The sequence below is a fragment of the Priapulus caudatus genome, unplaced genomic scaffold, assembly GCF_000485595.1.
Source record: "Priapulus caudatus unplaced genomic scaffold, Priapulus_caudatus-5.0.1 Scaffold353, whole genome shotgun sequence".
NCBI lineage: Eukaryota > Metazoa > Priapulida > Priapulimorpha > Priapulimorphida > Priapulidae > Priapulus > Priapulus caudatus.
This window is the reverse complement of record NW_014577414.1, coordinates 194,094-210,264: the sequence shown is the minus strand read 5'-3', so window position 1 is coordinate 210,264 and position 16,171 is coordinate 194,094. Positions and strand designations below refer to the sequence as shown.

General features: G+C 40.5%; 1 protein-coding gene across 1 annotated transcript in view; it reads right to left on the bottom strand.

Moving 5' to 3' along the window:
* Positions 1-659: 659 nt before the first annotated feature.
* Positions 660-16,171, bottom strand: part of LOC106809424 (cyclin-Y-like protein 1) — a 205,475-nt gene continuing 189,963 nt past the window's right edge. Inside the window, exons 8-9 of the mRNA XM_014812505.1 lie at positions 10,551-10,713; positions 660-1,307 (exon numbers count right to left, since the gene is read on the bottom strand). Of these exons, the coding sequence (XP_014667991.1) occupies positions 1,194-1,307; positions 10,551-10,713 (277 nt within the window). The 3' untranslated portion in view covers positions 660-1,193. The remainder of the gene's footprint in view (positions 1,308-10,550; positions 10,714-16,171) is intronic.

Genomic DNA, 16,171 nt, shown 5'->3' with positions numbered 1-16,171 from the left:
TATGTGTGTAGATATATATGTATATACATATATATTTATTTATTTATACATGTTTGTATTAAATTAAACTGTTCATAATCATTTGCTTACCATGAAAGTAGCACCACTATATGTAATGCTCAGAGGAAGGATGCACTACGCTAGTTATCATTTGTTATCTATTACTTTCCATTTCACGCTTAGTTTAGTTCTAACATGTATAATAACTATAATGAGGTTTTACAGTTAAATACTTAAAGCTGCTATCTATAAATGGTATGATGCATTTTCCTACGCAGACATGTTATTACTATTCTATATCACAACCTAGAAAGGTATTCAGTATTGGACATCCTGATGATTATATTGAATAATCACATCAAGAGATGTACATAGAACAAATGGAGAGTGAGATTACGATGGAATGTTTGCAAGATAAAATCCGCGTGGCGACATAACACGTTCACCATGCCTAAAACCGTTCCATGGTGCTTTTTTGGAATGGAGAGCTGGCTTAATGGTAAATGTAATTACATTTTTTGAAAGGCTTCGAGCTTGGACTGAACTAGGCATACATAAACTTAACCCAACTTGAGAAGGGGCAGAGGAAGCCAAACGTTGTCATGGAAAATATAAATTGGCAATAAGAATGACGATAATAATAATAATAATAATAATAATAATAATAATAACAATATTATTAGTAATAATAATAACAATAATAATGTATAATAACACAGCTATGCAGAAACATATGAACAGTTACGTCATAAGTATCATAATATACTGAACTACACATTTTTGACAAGAAATCAACCGAATCTCAATGGTATTTTTTTCCATAAATCACATTAAGATCGTCTGATTAGCTTCTACATGAAAATGCTGCCCTATTAAACAAATTCCCACTATGAATAAAGAGAGTTATATTGATTGCAAGTACCGTTAATACCGAACGACTAGTTAATAACTTTTATACAAAGTTCGTGCATGATTCAAGCATACGTGACATGTCCCAAAACGACTATTTTTTATTAATTTTTCCTGACATTAGTAGCCATGTAAACAAACAGGGATCGTCATGCCAATATATAAAACACTGTTCGTTTTAAGGTACACAGGACAGCCAGACATCAACAGTATTAGACTGTTCATGTCTATGCAATTGTACAAATGGTCATCACACTTTATTGCATCATTGTGTATCAATGCTGTTAGGACAGGACTGCTTGGCAATGCCGACAACACATATTGTCTAAACTTGCCGTCTTTCGTATACTTCCTTTAGCAAGGTCAGCCATCTTCATTTCTGTAACCTGTGACATAGCCTGAAAAAATAGTCAAACGAATATAAGTAAACTTATTTGTGAAATAATGATAAAAACAAGACCATATATCAGAGGAAAAGCTGAAACAACCGACATGTTCCAAAAATGAGGATTTCACAGTAACTAGCATAAGCAATTAAAATATAAAGTGGGAAAGTAAGAGAATTATTTATTCTTCGTAGATAACTAGTTTAAGTATACTTCCAAAGTTACCGCTCTTCTCCCCGTAAAGCGACGCAAAAAACATGCCTTTAAATCGTTCTTAAAGGGACACTAGCCTCTAGGATTTTACTGCATACAACTGTACTTACTGTATAACAAATCGTCTATACCCACAAGTCTTTGTTACCAGATACCTAATTTAATTGTTATAATTATTTACAAATCAACGCTACGAAATTTGAACGGCGCCATGACAACCGCGACCGTGCTGCCACCCCGAAAAAGTTGCTTATTTGACAATTTATTTTGCAGGTTACAGACCGAGGGCTAATCACAAAAGTGCAATTATATTTATACCTAAATTCTATTTAACGGAACAATATTCATTTTAGGGCAAATTTATCCATATTATAACTGAAACTATATGTCGTTTATAAGATATTACAATCCTTTTGCCTTTAAATGAATGAATAAGAAACACTCTCGGTCTGTAGCCCTTGGCTGGAAAGTGGTTTTGCGCAAATTATCAGATCGTGCGCTTTGAGTGGCGCCACCGTCGTTGTAATCAAACTATAGTCGTTAGTTTTAAAACATTTTTTAATAATATTTCTAATGGTGATTGAACCATGAACTTTTTATGTAGCGTAATTATAACCTAAATTAGCTGAAAATAACCCTAGAACCTAGAGTAAACTCTCCCTTTAACATCAATGAACATTTTTTAACAAATAAAAGTAAAACAATTTTAACGAATGCTAGAGTAACTGGCACCTTGTGTAGTTAATAAGTACATTACCTTTTTAGCCAAACGCGCATTAGTTTGTCCAATATCACTGCTGGTTACTAAGAAATGTCTAATTGAAATCCGCAGTCCAAGAAATCAGTTGACTGACTTGTTTACAGTTTTGAAACCGCATACTGCGAAACGGGTGTGATACAGATTTATAGCGCGTGCACCGGACATTTTCGCACGCATGCATTTTCGCTCGGCCGTACGCAATGCTAGCGATAGTACAGTACCGTAACTGTATACGTAACAGTAGCAGTGATTGTAATGAACGTGGAATCCACGTACGAATCACGGACACTCGTGATAATGAAGTAGGCTGTGTTGGGGGCCAACACTATGGGAGGATCGCGGACTAACCACGGCCACAGACTAAACATGGCACTAGGCGTATTTACGTATATTGGTCAAACGAATACACCTGTGTCCGAAATTGAAGACATGTGGGTACCCGTTCATTAGCACCCACGGTTATTTACTTGTGCCTCAATACCGAGAATACACCCAGAGATACAGTCTACTAGCTCATTAGTCGTATATAAGCATCCCGGGACAAACAATTATCTGCTAAACACCCGTAGCAACATGTGACGTCACCTAGCCGAATTCGAGGCTATTTTGCTTGGCAACCAATTTAGCGTTGGCGCCAGATTACCAGATTTACGGATTTCAATTAGACATTTCTTAGTAATTAGCAGTGATATTGGACAAACTAATACGCGTTTGGCTATAAGGTAATGTACTTATTAACTACAGAAGGTGCCAGTTACTGTAGCATTCGTCAACTTTGCATAATCAATGGGCCTATTATGCCTTTAATTGAAAAATGAAGTATATGCTAGTTAATGAAATGGAAATAAAACGAGCAGAATTGATGTAGTGATCAAGCCAAAACCTAAAAAATCTTAAATTCGCGTTTGGATAACGTCTGGGTTAATTGGTTGTTGAATTGCATAGGGTGGCTGCTTGGCGACTGTTGCGAAAAAAATGAGAAGAGAGCAAAAGACACTGCGTACAAATATTAGCTGGGAAGTTAATCTTCCAGGTAAAAAAATATGAATATAGGCGTTCCTACGCAATTTTGTGGGTGTATAATAAATGTTTAGACAAGTATAAATGCACATCATTCAAACTGCCACTGGGCATGGTTGACGGCTTGATCTACAGATAAGAACCATAGAAAAATATAGAGGCACCAGAACACTGATCGACAAGTAAAATTCACCACAGCGAGCGACACTAGCACCTCTACTGAGTGATGGCAAAATACTGCGGGAGATTTGCGTTTACATTGACTAAACACGGCGACCAACTTCACCTTCAAATCATTCTCATACTTTAAATAGAACATCACTTAGTTATAATGTAATCATGTAATATTGCCGCGTTATATACCAGGCGCCCAGGGGAAAGATTTGTCGTTTCCGAACCTCATGAATAAATAGATATGGTTATTTATAATTTGATTAGTCAACCACACTGGCGTGAGATGCAATCGACCAAACCGCTGTATCTTGGAATATTTCAATAATAAAATTATTGTAAATAAATATAAATTGTAGTTTTATTGTATTACCACATACTTAATGTTTATGGATTCTCTATCAACTAATAATTCCACGTAAATGACGTTAAAATGTCCCTCTGCAACACACATCTCATCGAATGCCCGCCGCTGTGCACAAACTCACAGAAAAAAACAATATAACGCCACAGACATAGACGTTACCATTATGGTATGTTTACATTATATCGCTATGGATGTCACAGCTGCACTCGCACACACATCTGTATTTGTGTATACATATATATATATATATATATTAGGTGACAATAAATTAAGAAACACCCCGCATTCTAATTGTCTACAACTATATATATACTTATAAGGAAATACATACTATATATACATATATACGTAATAATACTGATAACAATAATAACAAGAGCAATCGGAGATAGCAAACCTGGCGCCGCCACAGCGTAACACTCACACCATCTTGCTGGTACACCCAATATAGTTTGATGAAATTTCCAGAAATTTGGAAAAAAATATTGAAAAAACGACATATAAAACATGTTAGGTATAAATACAATAATTTAGTGCACACCAAACGTCAACGTGGCTATCACAAATTCCGGAAGTCTATTGAATTAAAAAGGTAAATTCATATGTTCAACAAATTATATACCATGTGTTTGTTATTTTAAATTTGGTGGATCTACAATTGTTGATTACATAATGAAACTGTCGCAATTTCATTGCAAAATCTTACCACACATAGCGTTCTATGGCTGTACAGCTCATTGGAAACAATATTTTCTAATTTTGTCATTAGATGTTACGATTGATCGTTGTCGTTGCAGTGTCTTAATCTTACTTGTTTTTTGTTACAGTTTAATTGATATTCTTAATAGCAACGTCCGTCTTAAAGCCAAGACACACTGCAGCGACAGCGACCGACCGTAACGACAAACAACAAAAATCGAGGCGACTGGCGCAAACACACTGCAGCGACAGCGACCGACGTTGGGTCAAAGTTCACCCAGCACTCGCCACAGTGGTACACATCATCACATAAACAAACGGCAAAAACTCCTGCTGCTGCTTTTAAATAACAGGCTGCAAAAACTCTCTAGGTATAAGGATAAGATAAGTATAAGTAAATTATACGCAGCAAATTATCATGTACTGTACGTACTGTGTAATACAATGACTGTATAGTCCATGCATTTCGTGAAAAAAATGGGGTCAACCTCGGATAAATTGCAACAGAAAGTCTGTCAACGGTTTTATACTCAGAAATATGTCCTCTATAACATATAAAAACTCTCAAGGAATCCTGGTGGTGGAAGGTTCCATGGCGGCCATTTTTCAAAATGGCCGCCATACAACTGATATTTTCCTATATCTCCGCTTCTAAATAACATAAAGCTTTGATTTTAAGTGCTAAACATACATTTTCAGGGACAAGGAATCCAATGAAACACATTTCAATAAGCTAAACCTGACCAAAAAGCCGAAATGGCAGCCAAAACCAGATGTCATGGTGCCTGTCACACAACGTGCATCTATTCCACACTGAAGTTCGTGTGTGAGCATGCTCGTCGCCATGGTGTTACGTCCATCATCACCTTTGACTAACCACTATGGTGGAAAGCACTCATGATCATCGAGACTGAGCCCACAGGAAGTGTCTTGAATGACATAGTCTTGCGCATGGGGACCTTTCACACAGAAATGAGTTTCTTGGGAAGCATTGGGCACCTCATGGCTGGATCAGGACTGCAGGAATTCTTGGAGCTAATCTATGCAGACAACGCGGTGGTACACATGATGACAGGCAAGGCTATTGCACGAGCAGTGCGAGGACATCTCCTTGATGATGCAGCACTGAATGCCTTGATTTTGTCAGACGTACTTGGTGTGCCACTCCCTCAACCATCTGCAGAGCCACATGAAGTGGAGGAGACCAATGAGGCAACAGTGTCACCAGATGATGAGCATACGACAGACGGAACTGGAAACACTGATCTTGATGAACTTGCTGCCCTCTACAAGAAGCTGATGGAAGGTTCCGTGTCTGCAGAGGAGTTCTGCCAAGCTGATGTGTTAACTAGGATTAAGGAGCTCCTCAGGGCCAAAACCGAATCCTTGATGTCCTCTAGGACTGCCACACTTTGGCTACAGTACATGGAGATGGTGGACATACTACGGAAGTTTGTCAGAGCAGAGCGCATTGGCAGCCTCAGGGCACAACCTCTACACCAAATCAGCTCGCCTCTATGTGCAGCGAATAAGCAAGCTCAAGGATGAACATCCAGATGTGTACCAACGATTCGAAGAAGGGTTCCATGTTGTCAGAAGAAGTGATCGCCTATGGGCTGGTCTGTCCGTAGATCTCACCATCGAACAGGTCCTGATGAGGAGTATGAAGACCAGCAGTGGCCTGACGAGAGGGCGAGGCATGACAGAGCAACAGTGTCTCATATGGCTGCTCTCCATGCTTGCCTGTGCTGAAGTCAACAATGCTATGCAGCAGCTCACAGGCGTCAACTACAACACTGGTGAACAAAACAAGGACATGACAAATGCTAGACAAGCACGTGACATGAAAGACACACATGCAGTTATCAGCTATCTGCAAGAGAGAACACCCTTCAGCTCAGATCCGAGCTTGCGCAGCATCTCGACAGGGGTGCATGCAACCACCACAGTCAATGTGGACTCAGCGAAAACTGTTGGAACAGCTATCCTGATCAACATGGATGGACAAACTGCTGCTGACTACACAGTCAAGAGGAAGGATCCGGCCATCACCTTGGCTGTGAAATCGGCAGTAAAGATTGATGGTGCGGCAGTACAGGTGGATCCCAAGCTGCTTTTCCAACGACTGACAATTGCTGCAAAAGCTACAGAGGATCTGGAGTCTGTGTTCAAATATGAGCTGTGCAGTTACCCACCAGCTCTGTTTGATTCCATACTGCTGCTCCGACAGCCACAGAAGCCAGTGCTAGCAGATGCTATCTGAACACTCTTGACACACGATGCACCAGGAATCACAGGCCAAGTCCACTACGTGTTGGATGCTGGGGCACTAGTCCAGCGCATTCCATGACAACGTGGCTCAATATACAAAGGTATCTGCTCGCAATACACAGAGTATGTCACAAAGAAGTATGGACAGGCAACAGTCGGGTTGATGGCTATGATGGTACATCAACAAAAGACACAACACACCAGAGACGTACGAGAGGGAATGCTGGAGCAACGGTGACGTTTGATGAAGATATGCAGGTCACAATGAAGAAGAAACAATTCCTGGCACCAACCTCAAGTCATGTGACCTGTTCTTCCAACCCGAGCCAAAGAATAATGTGAAGAAACCGCGTTTCTGGAACATGAAGTCTGTCAAGCAGCAGTTAGGCCCCGATGTATCACAGCACATCTTCTTCATGCACGCTCTTCTGGGATGTGATACTACTTCCTGCGTGTATGGCATTGGCAAGGGAGGTTCCCTCAATAAATCCAAAACCAGTGCGCACTTCTGTGAACAAGCCAATGCGTTTGATGTAGCTGATTGAAATGTGTGTCATTGGATTCCTGGCCCCAGAAAATGTATGTTTAGCACTTAAAATCAAAGCCCTAAGTCATTTAGAAGCGCAGATATTGAGAAATATCAGGTTTATGGCTGTCATTTTGGAAAATAACGGCTATTTCGGCTTTTTGCCCAGGTTTAGCTTATCGAAATGTGTTTCATTTGATTCCTTGTCCCTGAAAATGTATGTTTAGCACTTAAAATCAAAGCTCTATGTTATTTAGAAGCGGAGATATAGGGAAATATCAGTTTTATGGCGGCCATTTTGAAAAATGGCCGCCATGGAACCTTTCACCACCAGGATTCCTTAAGAGTTTTGATATGTTATAGTGGACACCTCCAAGAGCATAAAACAGTTGAAACACTTTCTGTTGCAATTTGTCCGAGGTCATATCAAATAATGCCTGGACTAGTAGCTTGCCACAGCTGCACGCTTTGGTTAGAATGGTTCGCGGCCCCATTGTTTGTGACATGCGTCGCAAGCAGGGCCATAGCCAGAGGTAAATTTTGTAGGAGGCAAATGTTGTGAGTTAAAGAACAAGGAGCGAAGCGAGCCTATAGGGCGTGGGGTATGGGGCCCGCTTAGAGGAAATTTTGTAGGAGGCATTTGCCTCCTATTGCCTAATGGTAGCTACGGCCCTGGTCGCAAGTTTAGCGCTGGAGACCAGTCTACGTCTTGGCTAGCATTATGGGTTATTTATGACGTAATCGTAATGTCACGTGCCGATGGAAACGGCTGCGATTGGCTATTTGTAAAGTGTTGCTGGAAACTGTCGCTGTAGACTGGTACTCGCTCCCACCTCTCGGCTTAGTTACTCTGATAGGGTCTATGTCCCCCAGGGTACTGCCGGAACGTACCCTGGGTACAGTCCGGTATACCGGAACGTACACTGGTAACTATCTAATATGCCGGACTGTACCTCGCCTACTCCAAACCGTACCCTGACTTTCAGCCGATGTCGTAATGTATACCGCTTGTCGGCAGTAAACGCGCCTCTTTATGCTCCCGTTCCTTGTTTCCGGTCCGTTCCCGCAAAATATTCGTAACCCTTACCCTGTTACGTTTCACCTCCCGACCCTTTCTACAAGTGTCAGCGAGTCTATACGTTTCCAACCCATTAAGATAATCATACAAATTTTCCTGTTCCACCACAACACTTGGAGGCATCTTTCAAAAATCTCGCGCGAAAATGCGCGAAAATATCGTAAACATTGCGAAAGGAAAACGCATTCCCTCCCGATCATCGCGATATTTGCTAAAGGATTGCGCGCATCAGTGTATATAAGTTGAAATATCTTCTTGGTTTCACATTTTCATACTCCAATCCAACTTTATAAAGATATCATACAGGTCTGTATGTATATTTCAAATTTTGCGGCATCCGTAGTGGGCTGAACAGGGACAGTAAGGGCACGGTAGGGAGTAAGCGAGGTACGGTCCGGCATATCGGATAATTACCAGGGTACGTTCCGGCAGTACCCTGGGGGACATAGACCCTATCAGCCATAGTTACTCGATGGGGGCGAGTAATCGAGCAATCGAGTAATCGAGGTGAGAGCGAGTACCAGTCTACTGTCGCTGGAAAATAGACACGTTTCTAAATATTTTTGTCGTCGCGTGTGTGCAATGGCTCATAGGAAACAATAGTTTCTAATTTTTAATATCAATTTGAATATCCTATAAATTTTTACATGGTTATGTTTCTGTCGCTACTCCCGCGCTTGGTGCGGATAGGATATCGTTTGCTCGAACCGTGGTAGTGTACTAATGTGACGGACTAGATTATTAAACAAAATTTATTTATATCATGAGGTTTACAAATGGAAACATTTTTCCCCTGGGGGCCCAAGTACCTAATGTGTTAATATTGTATTATTATATTATAAATTGTGTTCTTTAAAAAAAAAAGTTTGGGAGCGATTTGAAGGAGCAGGTGATCGCTGAGTTTAGTCAATGTAAACACAAATCTCCCGCCAAAAAATTCCACAGTTTGGTAGGGGCGCTAGCGTCGCTCGCTGGGGTTCATTTTATTGGGCTATCAGCATTCTAGCGTCTCTATATATTTCTATGGTCGGTGCTGCTCAAATAAGCTTTTTGTATACATTCATAGAGACTCGTAATATACACTACTTTGTGTTTCGTACTATTATTAGCAGTTATTTGTATCGTTGTTTCTGTCTTCATAAAAGTCATTTTAATATCATAACTGATATATTTCCTATGTTATCACCAATGCTGTGTTTACAGTTCTTGCCATCAATGTGAGGGCACTGTAGTCACTTACTCTGGCATCACTTGTTCAATACAGGGTGATTGGCGAATCAGCTTTCTAGTTTAACCAGTATATTATTTCTGTGGTGAGAACCCACAAATTAAATCCCCGAGATTTGTAATGTTTAAATAATTAACAGATGAGATTTTAAATTGAGTTTGAGAAGATTTTCCTTCGTCCTGTTTAAGTAAATTTACATATTTCATTGTGTTCTCAAAGCAATGCTACTTGTTTATAATGCGCCCGTCCCTGCACTTTGACATAGTACTTGAATTAGGCAATAGACATGATGTACCGGTCTAGAACCACTACGTCACTCAAGGAAATGCAGTTTTTGCTAATGGTTGCCGAATTCAAGCAAATTAGCGCTATAGAAAAGAATTATTTGCTATTTTTATATACCATATATCAGCATAAACTCCTGATTTTTATACTGGAGTAACCATGCAGTAACATGTTTGCTATTAGGTGAGAATATATTTTGCAAAATGTTTCTTGATTGTGCAGTTAATTACGAAATGATTCCTTTAAGTTGTGACACCCTTTACCATTTTTATGTTAGACACTAGGTATCATTAGCTCTTAATGTGATCCACAAATTTCAGTGACCTCGGATTTCATACACTATGACAATAAATTCTGGAATTCCTATAACAGTACACAATGTTAGCTGCAAAATTCATAACAGTATACACCACACACATTTCACATTAATGATAATTATAATATATGATAATTTGCACAGAACTCACTGAAAGACAATCACCCGAGGAAACCGTCCAGTTTGTTTGTATTTCTGTGAAGATTTGGTTTATAGGGAGAATCTTATATGGGTCAGATAGAGTTAGACATTAACACATTGTCCAGTTTCATATTACATTCGGGTTTGAGGGAATTCATATATTGAACTGAAATATGCTACCTCTAATCTTAGAGCTCTTTCTTTGCTGAGAGGTTCAGTAGGGAATGTGAGGTCGTTTGCGTCTGCCAGAGATCGAAGGTTAAAGTAATATTTTGCATAAACACTTGATGTCACATTTATGTTAAACTGAAGAAGCTCCAGAAATTGACGCTCTAGTTCATTCCTGCAAAGAAAAGTTAACAATGATTATACACGCACAAAACTCAAGTTTGCCCTACGCTGGAAATCGGTGCCCCTCAAACTAAATACCAATTCACCTACGTTTCTCTCACATGCTCACACTATATGTACAAAAATTGCACGGTCTATCAACATTGTATTCTATTTATTCATAGTAATGACAGAATTAAATGGTTCACTGACGTACTTTTAAATGTGAAAATAATACAGCTAAACTTAAAAATATCATAAATATATTTATATTATTCAAGTATTTAAAAACATCTGTCGAGAATCAGCAGGCCATAATATCGCAACATGGGTTAACATATTCAAAACCTTCGCGCTCTAATAACAAATGTTGTAGCAATGGTGTCACCTGATTACTGGCATGTGATTCATTATCGTCACATTAGTGCTGTCAGGTTGCTGCAACTATGTGATCTAATACTTATGTTCAATGTATAGTGTGCTTGTTTTGCATGGACATCGAGTGATGGTCAAGATTTCGAAATTGTTAATAAAAATAGTCAGCTATATCAATGTAAACTGCTTGAAAAGGGGGAAATATGCATCTAAAAGAATGTGAGAGCAGAGAGCAGTGATAAACTACACGGGATGAAGACAACAGCGATGAAATATATAATACTGAACCTGATCTATTGAACATGGAATAGTTAGTGACAAAAGAGCTGCATGTTTCCTAGTTTGGGATGAATAATTGATGATTGAGAGCACTTAGGGTCTGTCAGTCTGTGAGGGCCGAGGACATTATGCGACTTCTGACTCACTTTGCCCTATTTGTTTATCGTATAAAATCAATATACACAAATTTCACGTAATGGTGAACACTAATGCATAGAGTTACATGCAGAGAAGGACTACAACACATTGTATTACATTAATCAAGAAAACATTGTTGTATTCGCAGCACACAATTTCTGTGAAATTTACAACTTTATATACCATTTGACAGTTAATAAACGTGGCCCAGAATAGCCCATCACAAGCATTTCATTTTCATTCCATTCATGTCATTCCAGCACAGAAAAACATATAGCGGCAGCTACACTGACTCCTGTCTAGTTTCTAGTTTGTAAGTGATACGGATATGGCCAGATGTTCTAATACATAGCATCACATGTTCATTTGTGATTGGCTGACTACCAGCATTAGCAGCTCTTACGCAAGGTGTTGGCCCGTCGTGTTCTCCACAAGCAATGTTGTTTGTTTATTGTAGGCCACAGTACAATAATGTGGCAGGAATTAACTGAAGAAATCATGCTAACGATGGTGTAACTATAGACTGAGAGAATGGTAGATGCAAGACATGTAAAATCAATTCTTCACAGACCGAACTGAAATGCAACAGCACACTGGAGGCTCGGCTTGCAAACGCCAGTGCGTCTGACGACCATGAGGCCATTGTCAGAAACATCGCAAAGTTAATGATAATGTTACAGTTAGTTTAACAGTCTCATATATAAATAAAACGAGTGATTGATTTGATTCCTTGGTCAATAAAGGTGTACTCTTCATTAGAGCAATATCCGTGCAAAAGCTAGAGTGTATCCTTAAACCGAGGGTTGCTCCAAAATGGGCAAGATATAATGTGATGGGAATATGGCCAGATGAGTCAATACATGGCACCATATGCCGGCTAGTGCTTGGCTGACAACAAGCATCAGCGGCTGCTGAATAAAATGACCCATTGCTTTCTCAATAAAACCGTGAGGTTTGATAATTCAAACAATTATGCTTACGGATAGACCCGAGCATTTATGCAAAATTTTACTGATTTCCCATTTTCATTCTTAGTCGATGGCTAACACTAGGTGCCACCTATGTACATGTTCATTTCTCTATATAAAGATGCAAGTGAACACTCAGTGTTTTGATTGCCTGCGTATGGCCATTGAATAACTGATGACGTCAGAGACATGATACAACCGGCCTTTTCGAGGTATTCATTATGCCAGAAACCATCAGAATCAACCCTTCTACAGCTGCCATCGGCCAGTGATAGTTGAAATTGCAGCATGGCTTGTCTGGGAGTGACGCACAGATGTCACACGCTTCAACAATATGACGAATCTCCTTGGATATTCCAGGCCAGTACACCAGGTCCCTAGCTCGACGTATGCACGCGGTAATGACGAGATGGCCAGCGTAAGCCTTCTGCTTGATTTCACTTCGCATTGAGCTGGGGAATACGACACTGGATCCTCTAGAGTAAGAGTGAGGTCCTCTGGTCTTGTAGAGTGAGCTCATGTCTATAATCGTAGTATGGCGTCAGAGCTTGTGGGAGTGAGGCCTTGTGTTGGAGCCACCCACTCATGAGGAGGGTCTTGAGTAGAGCCATGGTGCTATCTCTGTCAGTTGCTGATCTTATCTCCAGTAGTCTTGTATCCTTGTCTCCTGTCCACTTTAACTAGGTAAACGCCAGCGAGACAACGTGTCAGCAACGGGAATTGACTTTCCTGGTCTATACATGACTCTATAGTCATATTTGTGCGTGCACAGTAGTAGTGCTTGGAGAGATTTTGGGACCGCTAAAAGGGGTTTGAGGACTATGGCCTCTATCAGCTTGTAATCAGTCACGCCAGTCACTATTCTAACATATGTGTAATGATGAAATTTCTTAAGGCCAACGGACATTGCAGCCATTTCCTTCTCTATTTGCGCATAGTTGAGCTCAGCGGGGGTTAGGGATCGACTGGCAAACGCAATAGGATAGCCTTATTGATAGATTGCCAAGCCTAAACCATAGTCACTAGCATCATTCCCCACTTTTATTCTTATTAAGAGACATTATTCTTTAGTAGATTCGGAATGGGTTGTAGGACATTTGTAATATGGGGTAGAAACTTCCCCAGGTAATTATCCAGTCCAAGATATTGATTAACGTTCCCCGCGCGTGGGAACAATCAAAACACACCCCTGCAAATCCACGAGTCAGCTCGTGGATAGATTATTGGTTTTTGTTACTCTGATTTCCAACAGATGGCAGGCACTACCTACATAGAAATTAAACAGGGACAGTCTATATTATCCTAGTCTTACATGAACTAACGAATACGATGCTTTACCGTTGATTCGAACGTGAAATTAGGAGCTTTGAGACTCAATGTAAATTCTGGGCTAAAGTCCGTTCAACAAGGTTTGTTTACCGTTTTCCTAACGGTATATAATATAATAACTGTGTAGTATGTAAAATTTCGAGGTATTTTTGCATGTAGAAACACAAAACAAGGTTCATACCCCACACATGTGTAAGCGTTGTCATATTTCTTACCGGAAAAAATAGTATACTGTCGAATGATATTGTAACAAACTCGAAAATCCACCGGTGCGGTGGCATTTCAGACGAAAATGCACGAAATGTCAGTTTTTGCCCTGTTTTCATATCAATATATTATTATGAAGAGGAACGATTTCCATACTATTTGAACATGTACGGGTGAGATAACATTCATGAAGAGTAAATGTGTCAGTTTGGTTAGCTTTCCTGCAAAGGAAATGTGGTAAATCAATAAGTGAATACACGGTAACAACGCAGAAATCCCAGCGCAGAGCGGTAGGTGCATTGTTAACACCGGCAGCGTTGAACGTGTTAAGCTCCTCCAGGTTAGTTGGTTGGGGCATAGCGGTCATGACGCGCACCTTCTGTGGGTCGCTCTGCAGGCCATGAGAAATTATGCAGTGTCCCATGAATGTAATTTCACGGAGATGCAGTGATATTTTCCTAGGGGTGAGATTGATCCACTTTTTTATGCAGCGTTTCAGGAAGGCATCCAAGTTGCAATCGTGTTCCTCAATAGTCGTCCCATGTATCAATATGTCATCAGCTATACACACAGGACCTGGAAGGTTGTCTACGGCCTCAATGACTTTCCTTTGGAATATTTCAGCAGCAGCAGAAATTTTAAAAGGCAGGCGTAGCCACTTACACTGACCAAAGCATGTCTGGAACGTCGTTAGTAAGCTGGATTCTTCATCCAGGTGGACATGACAGTTGCCAGAACTTAGATAAGCTCTTGCAAAGTACTGCGATTAGCTCATCTGGTGTCTTCTAACTCGGTTAGTGTGAAGTGCTCTCACAGAAGAGCTTTGTTGAGCTCCATCGGATCTAAGCAGACCCTGATATCTCAGGTCTTCTTCTTCGTCAACACCATCTGACTGACCCAAGGGGTCGGCTCATTCACCTGCTTAATCACTTCCGAGCTTACACAGATTGTCAAGTTAAGATTTTACGGCAGGGCACACAGAAATGGGGATGTGGCGATTTGTCATCACTACTGGAGTAAAAGTCAAGTAGACCTGTAGGGGCTGTGTGCCAGGTAAGGCTTCCATTGTCTGTGCAAACACATCAGCGTACTTTTCTCTCAGTGAAACATCCATGACAAGTTACATGCTGTTCTCATTTAGAGACAGCAGCTGCATCTGTTCCGCAGCTCTGTAACTCATAAGAGGCAGTAGTTCCTCGTTTACTACCACGAATTCAACAGAGTACCTCTTGTGATTAGCAGGGTTGTGCACAGTAGTGTAGGAGGTTCCTAGAGGGCGTACATCTGTACCGTTCCACATCTTTAAGGTTTTCAGAGTGGAAACAACCGAGTCTGCATATTGTTCTGGCAGGATGTTCACCACAGCGCCCGTGTCAATTTAGAAGATGACACTGGCACGCACTCCTCCAATGAGTAGGTGACACTTAACTTCTCTTTTGCTCTTAGTGTTTAGCACAGAAACAAAGTACACAAAACCCTCAGCCTTTTCGTCTGAGGAGCTGTCTAGCCGGACCTTGTGAACATTGTGACGCACCTTACGTGACGACTTCGGACATTTTGTTGCAAAGTGGTTACTCTGCCCACAGATTGAGCATACTTTGTCCTAGGCTGGACATTGCTCATTTTTCATCACGTGAGTTTTGTTGCAAAATTTGCACTTCATGGCTTGCATACGCTTTCTGTGATGATCGTACGGTCTGGCCGTTTTCAGTTTATTTAAAGTCTCTGGACGCAGCATTTCACCTTGCATAATTGCATTTTCAGCTGACATCGATGCAGGCTTGCAGCGTCAGATTACGCTCTTTCAGTAGCAGTCTGGGTAGCAGAATCCCGGATCCCTAGAACTATTCTGTCTCGCAGGATTGAATCTACACAGTTCACGCAGTAGTTTCATGTTTTTTTTACGAGAGATCTAATGGCAGCTAGAAACTTAACTCTAAGCTTTCGGGTTCCTGTTGGTTGCTCCTGTTCAATATGAAGCGCTCATTGCTCTCATTTATTTCACCAATGGCAAATTTATCGAACTTCTCAACTATCTCAGCAACCGTTTGATCGGCATCAGAAAATGTTAATCCAATGTATATTTTAAGAGCATCGTACCCAATAGTATGCAGAGAGAGAGAGAGAGAGAGAGAGAGAGAGAGAGAGAGAGAGAGAGAGAGAGAGAGAGAGAGA